Source organism: Tachyglossus aculeatus, chromosome 24, assembly GCF_015852505.1.
Source record: "Tachyglossus aculeatus isolate mTacAcu1 chromosome 24, mTacAcu1.pri, whole genome shotgun sequence".
Lineage (NCBI taxonomy): Eukaryota > Metazoa > Chordata > Mammalia > Monotremata > Tachyglossidae > Tachyglossus > Tachyglossus aculeatus.
In genome coordinates this window covers 20,009,675-20,029,923 of record NC_052089.1, presented here as the reverse complement: position 1 = coordinate 20,029,923, position 20,249 = coordinate 20,009,675, and the positions used below count along the sequence as shown (strand labels likewise).

Here is a 20,249-nt window from a genome sequence, read left to right as displayed (position 1 = left end):
TGAATGCAGCATTTACAGGTGAGAGAACGTATCCTTTCTGTAGGACAGCCACAACTGATAAAAAAGAAAAAAAAAACGGGTTAGTTCTAGAGAGTTCTCTAGCTTCCCTTTGGTCTTCAACTGTTTCTATTCGGCATTCCAGCCTCTTAATATAGAAGCAAACAAAATGTTTGTGGCCATTCCCCCTCAATTAATGACCTCTCCTTCATAAGCAAAACATTCAAGGAAAAATTTGATTGCAGAGGACTGGTATGTTTGAATTTCATTTCCCCCAAACTCTATCAATAATCTTATTTTGTTGTCTCAATATCCCTTTGAAAGAGACAGTTCGCCCAATCTTACACAAAATGAAGCAAGACTGTGCAAAGCCAAAAACAAAAAAACTTTAAACTCTAATGAACACTGAGTGTATGAGCAATACAATAATGGAAAAAAAAACTTGTAAATTTAAACTCTGGGCAATGCCACATAACTTTCACATAGAGACACACTTGGCCCAATCCCTTCATATGGTCACTTACTGAGTCATTTACAATATCTGGTGAATTAATCATCTGCTACAATAAACTAGTTTTCATTCTTGAATATACAGGATTTCTTATCCCATCCATCACAAAATGATGATAACTTTTTCAGTTTGGCATTAGCTGAAAGTATGACCTAAATCAACTTGGGGATCCTTAGATTTCATTTTCACAGGTCAACTTTCATTTAATAAAGCTTCCCTAACTTTTGCTAATACCAAAAATAACATCTTCCTAGTTAAAAGCTATTAGCTATTTTTTTTTTTAATGGCTATTTTATGCCAGTAGTCTCATTCTTTAAGTGAGAATAGACAAAGTAAAAGAAAATGAATAAAGAATATTTCTTTGGGTAGATATTTGTTAGGTTCAAACCCTAGATGTTCCACAGAAGTTTAAGAAGTTTAATGGTAACCTGCCACTCAAAGTGCCATTTTTCTTCATTTAATGCAATTATGCTCTAGCCAAGTGAACTCATCTGATTGCTAAAGACAGTCAGAGAGGTCATTTGAGTTTTTAATGTTTTTCTTGCCAAACTGGATCATGCCACAAGTATCACATTATCAGTGAAAGGAAACTATACAAAACCCACCAAAAATATACCCATTTACCTATATTTCGTTAAAGGAAATAAATATTCTTATTGCTTTTGTTGCTCATGTCAACTTCCCTGAATCACATAGCCTTATTCTCAAGATAGTAACAATATCCTTGTGGCCGAAAAGGGTTAATTCAACTTCCAAAGTTTCTAATTCATATCCAAGGTGCAGCTATACCACTGTGAAAATCTGACTCAAGTCAAAGTGTATTCACCATTACAATGCTTAATTCATACCGGGGCACCTGTATAACCACAGAGATTAATGCATATGTCAATACAAGATTCCTTTGGATCTAATGCAGAGTCAGTGCCTGGAAGCGGGCAGGTGAAATGTAAAATAGATTAAAGGCTGGTTTCTATTGCTTGCTGTTCACAGAGTGCTGAGAGTATTCTGCTTGGGAGTCAAACTATCACTAGTGGTGACTGAATGTCCTGTATGTCCTGAGCAGAGTGGGAAAGTTTCTGTAGTGTTGAGGTTTAATGGGCAAATACAGATACTCAGACGGCTGAGCCCTTAATCCTAAACCTTCTCCATCCCTATGCTTCACTGAGAGGGAAGTAAAAGATATTGGAGTTTGGGAGAGTGCCCTGATTTTTCAGCAAAAAGAAATAAGATCATCCTCTTTGTGCTGCAGGGCCATACACATCATTACCTTCAGCAAAAGTACTGATTGGGTACCAAATGAGAGCTGAGAATCATAGTTCTTGCCCTCAGCCTGGGATTTAACAGTTCCATGACCTTAAACAATCAAACAAAATCTGGAACCAATGAGTATGTCTTAAAAGTGTCCCACTGTATGGAGCTGGAAGGAAAAACTGGGAAGGAAAGTACACATTTCTGGTTCTAAACTCTTAAACTGTTCTCCTTTAGACTCCTACAACAAACCATGAGTTCAGATAGATGAAACAATTTCATTTAATGGGGAAAACTGGCTTACTAGCAATAGGAAGGACAACATAGAAACACTGCAAAAGAACATGAAGAAAAGTGAGAACAGAGAAACCAGACAGACTTGAAGGAACCATTTGGAAATTGAGAGGTTAGAAAAAGAACTATTGGCTAGACACAGGCAGACTACATTTTAAGAGGACCTGCAGGTCACGTATAGGATTTGGAATGGATGCAAGACAGGATTTTCTACCATAAGAATGAAACTAGACAGGGGTGAAAAACCTACAAAGATTCCCAGGAAGTTGGAGAGGAAAAATAAACATTTATGAGAAACCACTGCATTCTGGTAACTTGTAGCACTTCCATGAAGCTAGTCCCTTAGAGCGTGGAGTGTTAATCTGCTGTTACAGCAACCTTCTGCCTGCCCCTTGATAAGTCTCCCCAAACCTTAGTTAGTCTCATAAAAGACCTGGTATAGATGAAACTTATTTTCTTCTACCTCAAGCCATAAACCTTTTTATTTCTCAATCTTGAGGGCAGAGTATGAAAGTGACCCCTTTGGAAGAACTATTAGGTGCACGGGTTCTTTCCCTAGAGCTCACTGATGCTCTGAAGGTTTTCCAAATATGCAAGTGATAAAGACCAATGAAACAACAAAATATGTTTCTGCAGTTGGGTTCCAGTCCCGAGGAGAAGAGGAGAGGAGAGACAATTTTCATATTCAAAATGTCTTCAGTGTATTAGAAAAAAATAAAAAAAAAACATTTCAAGGCACAGAGAGTGCGTGATTTGCTTCTTGGAGGTCAGGTAGAAACAGGAATAGAGATTTCAAGCTACAATGTATTCCAGATAAAAATACAAGTCATTCAAATATGTTTATGTCACAAGGCAGCCACACACAAAGGGAATGAAAAATGGACATTATTCAGCTCTCTAACTTTTATCTTAAATTCAAAGAACCTGAAACATGAAAAGATGAATGGCTTTTCAAGTTCTCCTTTTCAATACTCAAATGAAAATGATTCAGGATAAATGATAGGCGTGAGGTTTTATAAAGGATTTTTTTTTAAAAAAAACCAACCTTGAGATTTCACAACTAGGCCTGGAAACAGCTTAACTCCTTGAATTGAAATCCATTTTCTTGTGTTGAATCCAAAGATTGAGCAATGCATTTTTTGTCTAATACAAAAAGCATGCCAAACAAATTTTAAGTATTTTCTCTTACTATTATTTTTCCATGTCATTTCCTTTTATCTTTACTTAGTAATTAATAAAGACAAATTCACTATGCTCAGCATACACATATGATGTTGTCAATAGCAGCTGGAATGAATGCAGCAGAAATGCTGATGCATGCATTTCTACAATTAGCAGTATGCATGATGTCTGACTTGTAGTTATAAGAACTGGCAATTGGCCACTCTGCCATACACAAAGGATCATCATTCCCAGTGAGAAGGCAAAGAGAAGTGGTGGTGGAGTTACTTTTTCATATCCGTAGTATTAGAGATCAAATTCAGGTGCCCATTATGACAGAGGACATTTTCCCAGCCCTTGTATTTGAGAAATTCATGGAGAGCATCTATTCTCCATTATCTGCAGAAATGGGCAGGGTATGGCTAATTATTATGGCTAATGGACAGTCTCAGTACAAGATCCTAATTTCTGCCAGAAAAGGTAATCACCTACTCTATCAAACCATCTAATAAGTATCAGACAGGGACCATTTTGTAATTTTAATACCCCAGTGTTAGATGGCAAATGCCAATCATCAGTTCATGAGCTACATGCAGCTCCTCTTCACTCACTGTGTGGTTCATGATGAAAAGTTGGTACCAAAGGCTTAATGATTTAGTTTTTGTATACTGTGCAAACCATCCCCCTATTAAATCACCTAGGGATAATGTGTCAATATTTGCTTCTCAGAGGCACATCTAAAGAGGTAATGTTTTCAGGGCACAACATTTTTCCTTCTCTAGAAATTGTGATCTTGGTTTCAATTTATAGTGCAAACTATTTTCTTGACTTTATTGGAGGTAAAAAAACAAAACAAATAACCCCTCCTCTAATGCTCAGTTACTTCATCTGTAAAATGGGGATTAAGACTGTGAGCCCCACGTGGGACAACCTGATCACTTTGTATCCCCCCTCAGCACTTAGAACAGTGTTTTGCATATAGTAAGCGCTTTGCAAATGCCAACTTCATTATTATTATTATTATCATTATTATTATTATTATTATTATTATTATTATGCGCCCCGAAACCTAACACAAAACAAAACAAAAAAAATGGAAGTGGGTGAAAAATGAAGATGCCTTCACTTCATTATGGAAAACATTCTGGGATATTTTCTCTACAATAAGGAAAGACAACATTTAACTATTTACATTCCTTCCCCACAACCACACCTAATAAAATGCTTCATTAACAACCCACAACCCAGGAAGGGTAATTAAATAGTAAGACACTGTGAGCATTGGAAAGATTTGATTTTTACATTCCATTCAAATTTCAGTTCAGCCTCTTTTTCACTTGCATTGTTACCACAAATTATGGACTCAACGCAGTAGCTAAACGGCCACAAATTCAGGACAAACATCATTCAAGGCTGTGAAGTTTGGGGAGGAAGTTCTTGTGCGCCTTTTATCTGGGGAGTTATTTGGGCTCCTAAATGCCTTTTTATTGAGTAATTTGGCTGTAGCATGGTTGAAGCATTAGGGAATGTTTCTCCCACAGCACAATTCAGATGCGTTACAACACAATCCACAGGTTGGTATACATAAATCTTGCAGAGGAAGAAATGGTGGTGTGTAGGATCACAACACAGGGCAAGGGATGATACTGCTATACTTCCTGGCTCCTGCCTCAGGCTTCCAATATTGTGCTGATGGGTACTCTGCATTTCTTTGTGATTTTGTAACTTTATAGTACTGAATACAGTAAAATTAGATGAGTGGCAAGACTGTAAGCATTCTGCTAGCAGTGGTCATTACAATAATAAAATTTTTTCACAAAAGATTTGTCATAATGGTATCTTTGAACAATCTCTGTCCTAACATTAATTCCCATTGAATATAGAGTTACTATAGTGTGATTATTCTTCCCATAAGAGGATGTTCTTCAAGAATGGAACAAGTGCATTATAGCAGAAATGTAATGTTCACCTAAAATACTCCTCCTCAAAATGAAACCTATCCATCAAACCCATCTGGATGCCTGGAGAACACGTCTTAATTCTTTCATATTATGCTACATTGATTATTCCCTGGTCATGTTAGTGTCTGGCCCTAGCATGTGGTCTAACCTGTGGGCCCTCAGGCCTGATTTGGCTGTTCTGTAGCCTTATTATTCATTCACAACATGTAACAAGGTGGCAGCTGGACATCCCAGGTGGAATGGAAATGACACTTTGATTAGAAGGTTTAAAGAGACAGTCAAACAGAAACTGTTCTGGGTAGATCAACTTTCTTTTAAGGTTACCTAGAATTCAATATAATGTTGACAAATTTTAAATTTTTTTCAAATGATATTTACGATACATGGAAGGATAACTTTAACTTCAATTAAATGATGAAACAGAAGTATAGATGCTGGAGATTCCAAAATTCTAACAGCTAGAATTCTAAGCCGCTAGATGTATTACTTTCATCTCTAAACTTTTTATATTCACTCACTCAGCAATACTGTCTCTTTTTTTCCTTGTGTTTACTTCTGGACAGAAATGAAATGCTACATGAGTCTATACAAGCTTTCTTTCACACTCCATGTTCTTATGCTGCCTATGAAGCCCCATTTTCATTTTTATCTCAGTCACTACAAAGCAAATATAAATTTTTCCTTCAAAACTGTAAAGATGTACTACTAAGTACTACTAAGTATGAACATCAACCTATTGGCAAAATTCCTCTAAAGCTGGACTTGAACGGAGAACTACGGTACACTGCGCTTTCTGCTTTTTGTCTGTTGAGAAATTCTACATTATTAATAGTGCTATTAGGCAATGCAAACAGATATGACAAATTTATTCACTTACGTTTGCTGCTTAAGCTATGTTTATTTTCCCATCTCAATGTAAACCCTCATTTCAAAAGAAAGCAACAAGAGAGGCAAGTTAATCTAAGATCATGATCAAATCCTCCTATTTGAAAAGAAGAGGCAAGACAATACAAGAAATTCTTCTGTCGCCAAAGACAGTGGAAGTGTATCTTCTAAAGAGGCAAGGTATGGAATATAGTGATTGGAATGGACTATAACAGCTCAAAGTCTAGAACTAGCCTAAATTTAAAATCATCAAAAAGTATAGGTGCAGTTGCAAATCAATGACATATTTTTCTTTGTATAGGGTGAGTTTTTGTTCACACAGGTGGGAGATGAGCATTAGAAGTTCAACAGACAAAGGCCCTCATTAAAAAAAATCAGAAATTCTTTCAACAAAAAAACTGTAGAAATACATTGGCAAATTGAAAATTCCCTTTATAAAGACACAATGTACTGTAATCCCCTCTTCATCTTCATTCACCTCATTGGGAAATATAAAGAAAATGCACACATCACAATGACAGAAGAAATTAGGGTGAGCATTTGAGAGCAAAGCTAGAAAAAACTAACATTCTTTGCGAAATCTATTTACCATTTCATGAGGATTTATTTTTAAATTGTCTGAAAATTAAAAGAATGACTTTACTTAAAATATCATTTTTTTTCCAGAGTCACCATACTATAAACCAAAACTTGGTTTTCTTAAGGAAGAATTATGGCCTGTAAGGAGTCATTTCGAACCAGGAGGATTGATTTGTAATATGTGCATTTCTTATATATGTAAATGTGCATCACAACTTCAATATTTCCTTTCAGCTCAACAGTTCTACTTTACACAACCCCACAAGTAGCCTTAAAAAATAGAACCGCTTCAGATGTTGCCACTCCCATCATGAGGAAATGTCTCCGATTTATCATCTTGGCAGCATTACGTCTACATTTATCTTGGACTTTCGAAGATGAAATTACCAGCAGTGAGATCATAACTGTGTGTGAGTGGGTCAGAAAAAAATGATGAGTGACTGACACTCCATTCCACATTGTTTGCCTATAAAGAGATTTTTGCTGCAATCCCATTCTTATCCTATACAGGACTTGCTTCCATTTTGGAGACTGCCTCATATATGGATATAACAGTATTGCTCGAGAGCAAACCCTCCGTGGACTGATTCCCATCAAGATGGATACTGTACCACAGTGGTCTCTGCTATGTCAACTTGTTTGAGACTTTCCTTCCCCACATTCTGCCCTCCGGGCTTGTTTATGCCTCCTTTCAGTGCCAAACAGCCGCTGCATAGGTATCCAGATAATAATAATAATAATTACGGTATTTGTTAAGCACTTTGTGCCAGGCACTATACTGCTGCACGGTATCCAGATACTAATACTAATACTAATAATACTTATGGCACTTGTGAAGTACTTACTATTTTCCATGCACTATACTGCTGCATGGTACCCAGATAATAATAATAATAATAATACTTATGGTACTTGTTAAGCACTTACTATGTGCCAGGCACTATACTAAGTGCTGGGGTAGATACAAGGTAATTGAGCTGGACACAGTCCCTGTCCCACACTGGGATCACAGTCTTATTCCTCATTTTAGAGATGAGGTAACTGAGGCACAGAAAAGGGAAGTGACTTGCCCAAACTCACACAGCAGACAAGTGGCAGAAACAGGATTAGAACACAGGTCCTTCTGACTCCCAATCCAACACTATCTACTAGGCTATGCTGCTTCCCTGCTACTATCCACTCTCCTCACATTTTCCATCCATTGGCTACCTTAGCATCATAACAAATGTTATGCATACAACAGGCTAACACTTTTAAATAATATATATTTCAGGGCTGTAGGTACAAATTTACATAGGGTCTACATGATTTACTTATTTGGAAAAGCAGTGTGGTCTAGTGGAAAGAGCAAAGACCTGGTTATCGGAGGTTTCCAATCCTGGATCTGCCAGTGTCCTGCTGTGTGACATCGGGCAAGTCATTTAAATTTTCTGTGTCTCGGCCCCCAAGGACTCTATTCTATTATCCTCCCCTAAGCATTTAGTACAGTGTCCTGTCCATAGAAAGCGTTCAGTAAATACCGTCGGTGGATCGATAGGGCTGTGAAGGAAGTGGCTTAGCGGAAAGAGGCCGGGCTTGGGAGCCAGAGGTCGTGGGTTCTCATCCCGCCTCCGCCACTTGTCCGCTGTGGGACTTTGGGCAAGTCCCACAACTTCTCCGTGCCTCAGTTCCCTCATCCGTAAAATTGGGATTAAGACCGTGAGCCCCATGTGGGACAACCCGATTGCCTTGTGTCTGTCCCAGCACTTAGAACCGTGCTTGGCGCATAATGAGCGGGTAACAAATACCGTCATTATTATCATTATGATCATTATGATTCCAGCAGTCGGGAACTAGTTTTTCCGGGAATGTCTGAAGCAGCGGGGGCAACTCGGAGGCTTGGCGGGCTGCCTGTTTTGTTTTTTTGCCTGTCTCCCCCCTTCTAGACTGTGAGCCCTTTGTTGGGTAGGGACCGTCTCTATATGTTGCCGATTTGTACTCCCCAAGCGCTTAGTACAGTGCTCTGCACACAGTAAGCGCTCAATAAATACGATTGAGTCTCAGTTTCCTCATCTGTAAAATGGGGATTCAATACCTGTTCTTACTTAGACTGTGAGCCCCAAATGGGATAAAGATGGTGTCTGACCTGATTAATTTGTATCTACCCAATGCTGAGAACACTTCTTGTCATATAGTGGCCCCCGCTGCTTCCGGAAGGATCCTTTCCTCAGAGCGTCGCCATAGACGCCCGGGACTCCGTTCCCGAGAGGCCTGCCCGCCCGCCATCACACCACGCGGCCTTGCTGCTCCCGGAAGGATCCTCTCCTCAGGGCGCCGCCACAGACGCCCAGGACTCCGTTCCCGAGAGGCCCGCCCGCCCGCCATCACACCGCGTGGCCTTGCTGCTCCCAGAAGGCTCCTCTCCTCAGAGCACGCCGCCATAGACGCCCAGGACTCCGTTCCCGAGGGGCCCGCCTGCCATCACACCACGTGGCCCCCGCTGCTCCCGGAAGGCTCCTCTCCTCAGAGCGCCGCCATAGACGCCCGGGACTCCGTTCCCGAGAGGCCCGCCTGCCCACCCGCCATCACACCGCGTGGCCCCTGCTGCTCCCGGAAGGCTCCTCTCCTCAGAGCGCGCCGCCATAGACGCCCGGGACTCCATTCCCGAGAGGCCTGCCCGCCTGCCCATCATCACACCGCACGGCCTTGCTGCTGCCGGAAGGCTCCTCTCCTCAGAGCGCACCGCCATAGACGCCCGGGACTCCTTTCCCGAGAGGCCCGCCTGCCATCACACCGCGTGGCCCCTGCTGCTCCCGGAAGGCTCCTCTCCTCAGAGCGCGCCGCCATAGACGCCCGGGACTCCATTCCCGAGAGGCCTGCCCGCCCGCCCATCATCACACCGCGCGGCCTTGCTGCTGCCGGAAGGCTCCTCTCCTCAGAGCGCACCGCCATAGACGCCCGGGACTCCGTTCCCGAGAGGCCCATCCGCCCGCCATCACACCGCGTGGCCCCTGCTGCTCCCAGAAGGCTCCTCTCCTCAGAGAGTCGCCATAGATGCCCGGGACTCCGTTCCCGAGAGGCCCGCCCGCCCGCCCACCATCACACTGCGCGGCCTTGCTGCTGCCGGAAGGCTCCTCTCCTCAGAGCGCGCCGCCATAGACGCCCGGGACTCCGTTCCCGAGAGGCCCGCCCGCCCGCCATCACACCACGCGGCCTTGCTGCTCCCAGAAGGCTCCTCTTCTCAGAGAGCGCCGCCACAGACGCCCGGGACTTGGTTCCCAAGAGGCCCGCCCACCCTCCCGCCATCACACCGCGTGGCCTTGCTGCTCCCGGAAGGCTCCTCTCCTCCGAGCGCCGCCATAGACGCCCCCTGCTTCCACCCCCCAACTTAAGCGATCTTCCTTCTAGTGCCCCCCAACCCCCTTCCCGGTCCGGTCCTGGCTGACTCCCTCCGCCCCCCTCCCCACCCCGGGAAAAAGGCCCTTGTTAGCACCAAGTTACATTAAGGACAACCTCATTCGCACCTACTCAGCCTTCCTGTCCCGCCATCGACCCCCCAGCCCACGTCCTCCCTGGGGCCTGAAATGCCCTCCCTCTGCCCATCCGCCAAGCTAGCTCTCTTCCTCCCTTCAAGGCCCTACTGAGAGCTCACCTCCTCCAGGAGGCCTTCCCAGACTGAGCCCCTTCCTTCCTCTCCCCCTCGTCCCCCTCTCCATCCCCTGCATCTTACCTCCTTCCCTTCCCCACTGCACCTGTATATATGTATATATGTTTGTACATATTTATTACTCTATTTTATTTGTACCTACCTATTCTATTTATTTTATTTTGTTAGTATGTTTGGTTTTGTTCTCTGTCTCCCCCTTCTAGACTGTGAGCCCGCAGTTGGGTAGGGACTGTCTCTATATGTTGCCAGCTTGTACTTCCCAAGCGCTTAGTACAGTGCTCTGCACACAGTAAACACTCAATACGATTGATTGATATAGTAATCATCTCAAAATACAATGGGGATGAAGACTGTGCGCCCCATGTGGGACAACTTGTTCACCTTGTAACCTCCCCAGCGCTTAGAACAGTGCTTTGCACATAGTAAGCACTTAATGAATGCCATTATTATTATTATTATTCAAAACACTCAATCACCTTGCCCATTCCTACTTTTCCTTGCTGATTTCCTACTACAACCCAGCCAATATACTATGCCTCACACATTTCTCATGTCCTCCTTCTGTCCTAGAACTCCCTTCCCTGCCATAGATGGCAGACAACCACTCTCCTCACCTTCAAAGGCTTATTAAAGTCATATCTCCTCTAAGAGGTCTCTTCCAATTTTACTCCCTCTCTTTTATGCATCACCCTTCTATTAGGATTTGCTCCCTTTATGCATCCCACCCTCTGTCCCACTGCACTTATGTATACATTCATAATTTATTTCAATGTCTGCCTCATCCTCTACAGTGTAAGCTCATTGTGGGCTGGGAAAATACCTACCAAATCTGTTATACTGCACTCTCCCAAGTGCTTAGCATAGTGATCTGCACACGATAAGTACTCAAGCAGTTGATAGATTGATTGGGAGGAAATTACAGAGTTAGCAGACATGATCCCTGCTCTTGAAAGCTTTTTAGGTCACAGGAGACCTGAGTGGTGAGGAATAGTGAGGTAGGAAGAGGAGTTGATATTCAGGACATATCTTTAAAGGAACTCAGAACAGCTGTAATTTTTTTACATTTTTTTTTTATCAGATCAGACCAGGACTGGATCTGAAATACTTACCAAAAATCCCAGTAAGAGAAAAGGGAGTAGGCAGAAGTGGACTGGAATAGCCTGCTGGGGCATTCTCCCTTCAAGCTTGCTCCCGACATACAAGTACCCTTCAGAACCAGGTGTGGCCAACACACCCTATGCCAGCTTTCTAATCTTATCCAGTATCCTAATGGGCCAGCCCATCACTGATGAGCCTTAGAAATAAGTTGGCACCATTTTGACAGTTTGGAACATGGAACATCTTGCTCCTGACATGCCAGGATCCAAAATCTCTAGCCTTTCCGTTTAGTCCTTTCTCAATTCCAACACATATCCTGTCAGAGCTACGCTGCACTTCTGCTGCTATCTCAGTCCTAGCCTTGTCCTCTCAAGATACCACCAACAACCTGGACATGGTGGCTGGCAAAGTTTACAGTCTTGCCTTCTCACCACAAGGGGGGAAACAGGTCATTATCATCAATCGTATTTATTGAGCGCTTACTGTGTGCAGAGCACTGTACTAAGCGCTTGGGAAGTACAAATTGGCAACATATAGAGACAGTCCCTACCCAACAGTGGGCTCAGAGTCTAAAAGGGGGAGACAAAACCAAACATACTAACAAAATAAAATAAATAGAATAGATATGAACAAGCAAAATAAATAAATAAATAAGTAGAGTAATAAATATGTACAAACATATATACATATATACAGGTGCTGTGGGGAAGGGAAGGAGGTAAGATGGGGGGGAGAGGATGGAAGGGGCTCAGTCTGGGAAGGCCTCCTGGAGGAGGTGAGCTCTCAGTAGGGCCTTGAAGGGAGGAAGAGAGCTAGCTTGGTGTGACATTTGGGGCTGAGGCCAGATCCCTGAAATCTTACACGGCCAGATCGCCACCACCACATTTGAGTTTAAGCCAATCACGGATGGACGTCATGCCAATTACGGAACCATCTTGGGGACATCTCTTTGGCCTGACTCCACAAGAAGACTAAGATGCTGACTTTGCAGAAGAAAGGACACCACACCTAGAAGAGCTGGATCAGGTGGGTGTAGAAGAAATGAATCAGGAGGCAGGTATTAGGCCTTATCAAGAGGCCAGGTGATGCTAAGACAAACAGGATGAATGGGATGTTTCAGACCCTGAGATCATCATCATCATCAATCGTATTTATTGAGCACTTACTGTGTGCAGAGCACTGTACTAAGCGCTTGGGAAGTACAAATTGGCAACATATACAGACAGTCCCTACCCAACAGTGGGCTCACAGTCTAAAAGCGGGAGACAGAGAACAAAACCAAACATACTAACAGAATAAAATAGGATATGTACAAGTAAAATAAATAAATAAATAGAGTAATAAATATGTACAAACATATATACATATATACAGCTGCTGTGGGGAAGGGAAGGAGGTAAAATGGGGGGATGGAGAGGGGGACGAGGGGGAGAGGAAAGAAGGGGCTCAGTCTGGGAAGGCCTCCTGGAGGAGGTGAGCTCTCAGTAGGGCCTTGAAGGGAGGAAGAGAGCTAGCTTGACGGATGGGCAGAGGGAGGGCATTCCAGGCCCGGGGGATGACGTGGGCCGGGGGTCAATGGCGGGACAGGCGAGAATGAGGTACGGTGAGGAGATTAGCGGTGGAGGAGCGGAGGGTGCGGGCTGGGCTGGAGAAGGACAGAAGGGAGGTGAGGTAGGAGGGGGCGAGGTGATGGACAGCATTGAAGCCCAGGGTGAGGAGTTTCTACCTGATGCGCAGATTGATGGGTAGCCACTGGAGATTTTTGAGGAGGGGAGTAATATGCCCAGAGCGTTTCTGGACAAAGATAATCTGGGCAAAGATAATCTGAGATGCCTGGGAAGGGTTGCTGGATAATACTTGGTTCTCACCTGCCACTTTCGGGGTGAGGAGAAGCTACTTTCCTAAGGATTTTAACCATTTCCTCTATCTAAAACATGGATATTTTGCTTCCACTTCTCATTCAATTTCTCCCATCCCTACCCGACAAACTCCCAAGAGTGTCTTCAGAGACCGTAAGCATCTAGGAAAGTGGAAGGGACCCAATCAGAAAGGGACCATGAGTCATCCTTTTTGAATAAGGATGGATGGAGAGAGCAGGGCTGCAGTCAGATGCTGTTTTTCCTTACATCAGAAATACTTCTCCATATAATTTCTAATACGCTCTCCAAAGTAGGATATCTAATCATCAGTAGTATCAGATAGTGATTATAAGCGACAAAATACAATTTTAAAATTCAGTGTAAATCTGAATGACTCCCTGAGCAACCTCCAATAAGTTTACAGAACAGGCAGGTTTTAGGAGAGGACTGCCTTACTGAAAACGAAGAGTCACATAGGAATGATAAAAAAAGGGTTAAAAAGCCAAACCCACCATAAAGAGTATATGGGACAGGGTAATTCCTTGCAAATCTTTAATTTGACATATGGCCACACTGTGCCCATGATTGATTAGTGTGCAATCAATCCAAGATGTACAAACAAGAAGTATAACTTTCATTGCCCCCACCCAAACCCAATAGTGTGTGTTCATTTGCTTATTTGGGGGTCTACATATCCCCCCCGCCCCCCAAAAAAAGGGAAAATGAAGAAGAACCTCCTGAATAAATAGGCTCATAATGCCCCAAAGACATTTTTACTCTTTCTTTATGGACTAAAGATCTTTCCATCTATGTTGAGGCATATTCCTCACTGTCAAATCCATACTAACCGTAATCCTTTCATCTTTATCGTCCAGTGACGATCCGTCCTTCTTCCACGAAATAGTGGGTTCTGGATGGCCTCGTGGAGGTTGGCATTCCATCACGGCAGGTTCTCCGACAGCCACCATTACATCTGCGGGGTTTTGTCTGAAATCATCGCGTAATACTGAAAGGAAACAAGAGTAGATCACTTTCTTTAATGGTGATATATGTACCCAAGCCCCTGGCCTAACCCAGCATGGATGCTATGATGAGTCATTGCAAAGAGCTGTGGTGATGCACGATTCAGTGTCCGGCACATCCAGGTTGTTCCTGCTTCAAGAATATCTTATAATGGCAATTGTACCACATTTCCGAGTCAGCATCTGTTCCAGTGTCTCACTTTTCGAAGTCAACACTTCTGTTAACATTCAACTGGCATTTTCCTTTCTGCAAATCAAGGTTGTAATCTTCCACTTCCCACTTGCTTAATGGAACAAACTGATCACAGTCCTATTTCTAACACCCAGATGAAGACCTGAATAATTGTTTGACCTCAAATTACAATACTGGTGGATCGCAAAAACTACAAGAATAATAGGAGGAAATTGAGTTTCATACCAAAACCCACTGATTTTTTTTTTTTTTGTGTGTGTGTGTGTGTGTGTGTGTGTGTGTAGTAATTTTGGTTGTGCATCTCTTGTAGTAGCTGATGTTAATCAAGTTAAAAATGTGGAGGATTTTACAAAGGAATTAAACGAAGATTCCATTGTGGTTCTTGGATCCAAGTTCATTGTCAGGGGAGACAGAGATGTTTACAGTGATGTGGCCAAGTTAGGGTTATGATTTATTTTCTGGATAAAAAATATTTACAGAAGACACAGTCTTCTTATTCTCTAAGCTTAATTAATTCCAAAACTGTTACACAGTAATAAAATTCTAGACTGGACAATTGTACATAGTACATATGAGGAGGCCTGCTCAGCCAAGTTGGAATTGAACAAACAAATTTTCCACAGAAGAGTATTGCAGGCTGAGTTGCTGTTAAGTATTTTCCCAAAACAAAAGGAGTGAACCAAGAAAATGTGAAGAAAATAATGCGGGTAATCAAAAATTAAAAACCAAAGAGACTCCTCACATATAGTAAATATGTAAAAGAGAAGAAAGAGATTTAAGCAACAAATTAATAATGATTTTGGTTAAATCCTGACCCTGAAGTAGCCAGTTTAGGTACTGGAAAGATAGTGCAATCCATTTGGAAAGTGGGAAACTAATAATGAAGCTGGGGATTTTTATTTCATTATTATAAATTCCAGAACTCCACAGAGATGAGGGTTAGCTTTTTTCTATTAAAATATACAGATGGCTTATATTATATTAATAAAAGATTCCCCCCCACCATAAAAGCTCCATGTGTGGGGTAAAACTATGAGTATTTTCAGTATGGATATATATATATATATATATATATATATATATTTATATATAAATGTGTGTGGGCAGACATTCCCCTGCCTCCCTCCATAAGTCACCAACCCAATATTTTAAAATAGCCTCATGGATTACATAACTAAAGTCCACAGTATAGTACTGTAACCACTGGCTCCAAATCTTACTTGCATCTGGGGTCCAAAACCTCAAACAAGTTTAAAAGATTGCAAAGCATCTTTCTTTCTCTTCACTTCTTGCCCTCTCTTTTCTCCAAACCAGACACACACAATGGATGAAGTGATAGATAAAACTAGGCCACTGCAGGCCCAGAAATGTAAGCTTACTTTTTAAATGACATAAAGAGGTGACTGCTTGACGTAAGAATTTATTGTAACAGGGAGTAGAGAAATTTCAAGTATACAACCTTGCCCTTTGCCTACTTGGTGATAAGGCACTCAATAAATATCACTGATTGATCGATTGATAACGTGAACTGCACAAATAGAAACTCAGAGGGAAAACAAAGGCGTTACCAAGATATTTCCAATACAAACTAATGCAGCATTAACACCTAAAACGATAAAACACCCAAAATTATACTGCACTGAATATCTACCTATTGTTACTGAATAACAAAAGGAAAACTAATGTTTATGAGACTGTTACACAAGAAACTTCACAATACCTTCTCTTAAATGAAATCAAACCAAGAAGGTTTAAGAAAATTGCTCAAACCTAGAAAACAGCATAAATCGATAGCAGCAACTCTTAGGATTTTCAATACTTTCAAAAGCAACAAAAAATGATAATTCTTGCCTAATAAACGCAAACTGCTTGTGCAATTTGTCCATTCGTTTGCTTTATACTTTGTCTGACAACTGACACCATTTCTCAAACTAAATCAATGAATAATAAAACGCCAGAGGAGAAAATATCAAAGGTCCATGCCATAGGTACATCAAAATATTTTTTTTCCATTTACTATAAATTACTTTGCTCTTACATTACATAATGAAAAGCTAACAAAATGTAATCTATTAAAGATTACTCGACTGATAAAGTCAAGTAATTATTTTTTCAGCTGAAAAGTATGCACATATTCCGGTTTTGCCCAAGGCTCTGACAATCTTGCAAAAAGTCAAAAAAAGTATTCAGTATTCATTGTAAATTGAGAATGTTTCATTATGAAGAAGGTGTATTACCAGAAAATACTTCCTAATACAAAACAAGCCCTTTTAGTTTTGAAGGGGGAAACACATGCACATTTCTCTACATGAAGCCACTTGGAATAAAACCAAGGTAGATCACTGAAATGAATGTAGAGAGTCTTGATTAAGAGAGCACCTTTATTGTTATCCGTGACTTTGACACAGTGTTTAACAAATGTCAAAAAATAAGCACTTTTCTAGGGTAGATGCAAGTCAGTTAGGCTGGACACAGTCCCTGTCCTGCATCATTCTGTTTAATTAACAAATTGATATTAAAAAGTCATGTCCAGTTGCAAATTTTGCTCTCATTGTATCCAACAATTACTCCAATCATGAAGCAATATGGCCTAGTGGTTAGAGTCAGAAGGTTATGGGTTCTAATTCTGCCACCTGTCTGCTGTGTGACCTTGGACAAGTCACTTAACTGGGCCTCAGTTATCTCATCTGAAAAATGTGGATTTAGACCATGAGCCCCACGTGGGACAAGGGACTGCGTTCAACCCAATTTGCTTGTATCCACCCTGTGCTTAGTAAAGTGTCTAGTACATAGTAAGCGCTTAACAAATACCATCATGATAATTATAATTCTTATTATGGCTGTCATTAATCAAGTGCTTATTGACCATTTACAATGTGCAGAGCACTTGGGAGAGTATTTTAATGTTGTCTATGGACTGAAAAAGGGAGCAAATACGTTCCACGCACTTCACCTGTTATCACAATTCTTCCCTTTGAAAAGTGCCTAGTACATAGTAAGCTCTTAACAAATACCATCATGATAATTATAATTATTATTATGATTGTTATTAATCAAGTGCTTATTGACCATTTACAATGTGCAGAGCACTTGGGAGAGTATTTTAATGTTGTCTATGGACTGAAAAAGGGAGCAAATACATTCCACTCACTTCACCTGTTATCACAATTCTTCCCTTTGAAGAAGTAGGAACACTTAAAGGGATCAAACTGCATCCATTTCTAGGGCTGAATAATCCCTGAGGCTTTCTCCGTGAGGCAAAAACAACTGGAAGATTGCTCACACCTCTGTTTCCTTGAGCTATGGAGACCAGCCATAGACTCCGACTCCAGAACTAGTCATGAACTATATGAATTAGTCTTATCCTACTCGTTTCTTTCTGAAAGTGAATGCATCATCCTACTTACAGTGAAACCTTATTCAAATACAAAAAACACTCTTCAATCAGCGTCTTCTCACTGGAGAATTCCACAAAGTCCCAGGGAATTGAGGCCCATAGAATTCTTGGTGGCGTAGTCTGTACTGACTGTATTCTGAAACACCTGTTTTGATTATGGAAGTTGTGTAAGGCAACACTTGGCATGAAAACAATGTTAAAGGAGTACAGGGCCACGCAATCAAGGACAAGGCCTAGAAAGTCCAGTCCCTACTCCTGCCTCTCCAACCCACCATTCTGCCTGCAGGTGCCCAACAGGCAAACACAGGATAAGAAGGAAGTTTGCCTGAGCACACAATTCCCCACTCTAAATCCCTGTCTGTAATGGCTAAGACAGACCTGATGATGGCAATTTTTAAAATAATGATAGTATTTTTTTAAAGCTATGTGCCCGGCCCTGTACTAAGCGCTGGGGTGGATACAAGCAAATTGGGTTGGACGCAGTTGCTGTCCCATGTGGGGCATTTTACAGATGAGGTCACTGAAGCCCAGAGAAGTGAAGTGACTTTCCCACAGTCACACAGCAGGTAAGTGGCAGGGCAGGATTAGAACCCAAGACCTGCAGATTCCAAGGCCCGCACTCTATCCACTACACCACGCTGCTGCTCGACTTGATTCAAGTTGTTCCCTAAATATTGGAAGAAAAACCTGTGAATCTCTCTTTCAGTTGATTGAACATGAAGCTAGAACTATTTAGACTTTTTCTAGCTTTAGAATAACGCTACCAACAGTTCTAGGCCAACTAGACAATCTAGGCCATGGATTGTTCGGCTCCGGGAGACACTAGTTAATAATAATGATGGCATTTATTAAGCGCTTACCATGTGCAAAGCACACAGCTGCCCAACTCTACAAACCCTGTGCTCAAACAGGGGAGTAGCCCCAATCATCCAACGTACATTTTTGGGTAGGCCCATATATACGTGTGCAGGCATCTGAGATGACACAATATTGTTTTGTGATAACATCTTTCCATTATAAAGGCATGACACTGGGATGTCACACATTTGGGTTTTTAAAGAAGAAAATAAAACTTGTTCAGCACTGCAACCTGCCTTGGTCAAGAGCAAGCAAAAAATAAAATTCCCAGCAGAGAATATTCCAGGATGCTATACAGAAACACCTCTTGTTAAATACGAGAATGAGTCGCAAAGGGGCCCAGCAACAAGCAGCTTTAATTAAAAGTAGGCATTTTAATTAGAAATAAGCATCCTGGGAAAAATTGATGAAGTTGATAAGCGCAGTACTAGCCTATGTAGAATGCATATTGAGGGGGAAATTCACTTAACATATCTCTATCTTTTGTCAGTTTATTTTCTAAAACTGAAATTGCATATGTACCTGCCAGTGCATGCATAAGAACTGTATTCTTGGATTTGAAATTACATTGTCATGCACTACACTGCAATAATCATAGGAAAATACAGTTTTAATCTAATGCAATTATATTATCAGCAACTAACTTTAAATCTGCTCTGGTTCAGAAGTGCTATTTGTTTACATTTGTAGCACTTCATAGTAAACCATAATTTCTTAGCTTAACAAATATCACTATTATTAGTATTACTGATATTTGTTAAGTATTAATATTAAGTTCTGGGATAAATACAAGATAATCAGGTTGGATACAGTCCCTATATCCGCAGTGTGTCTCTTAGTCTAAGTAGGAGGGAGACCAGGTATTTAATTCCCACTCCCATTTCAGTTGAGAAAACTACAACATAAAGAAGTTAGGTGACTTGTCCAAGGTCAAAGAGCAAACAAATGGCAGAACCGGCATTAGAACCCAAGTCCTCTGACTCTCAGGCCTATGCTTTTTCCTGTAGGCCATGCTGTTTCACAAATACTAATTATTACAATGACACTAACTGTTCACATCTGTTAAGCAGCAGTTGGAAATTCTAAATAATACAAATACTATCCAATTATACTTGAATTCCTGATAAAGCGCCTGTACCAAAAAAAATGGTTGAAATTTACAAACTGTCTTTCAGGATACCAAGTGTCATGGTCACACAATAGGAAGTGGAAAGTATCAACTAACCTATCAACATAAATCATTCCCTCTCTTCTCTCCTCTCTTTTTCACCCCAACAGCACCCCATCCCAGCTTCTATATTCAGGAGTCCAGTGAGGCATTTCAACAGATGGGGCATAAATATGTCAACACTACAGAAAGTCTAGGGTTAATTAGGAGTAGTTTTTAAAAGGCCATGTATTTTCTCTGTAATTTGAAGATGAATACACTTCTGGGTCATCTTCCATAATTATGTCCTTCTTCACTTTTTTATAGCTTGTAACTTCTTCTATTTTTAAATCTTAAATTATACCTTGGTCAGAGTCATGGCATACCATGTGC

General features: G+C 41.4%; 1 protein-coding gene across 3 annotated transcripts in view; it reads right to left on the bottom strand.

Moving 5' to 3' along the window:
• Window positions 1–20,249, bottom strand: part of ROBO1 (roundabout guidance receptor 1) — an 829,371-nt gene that overhangs the window by 111,539 nt on the left and 697,583 nt on the right. For all 3 annotated transcript variants that reach the window (XM_038766034.1, XM_038766033.1, XM_038766036.1), the window contains one exon: window positions 14,088–14,245. In XM_038766034.1, coding sequence (XP_038621962.1) covers window positions 14,088–14,245 — 158 coding nt within the window. The remainder of the gene's footprint in view (window positions 1–14,087; window positions 14,246–20,249) is intronic.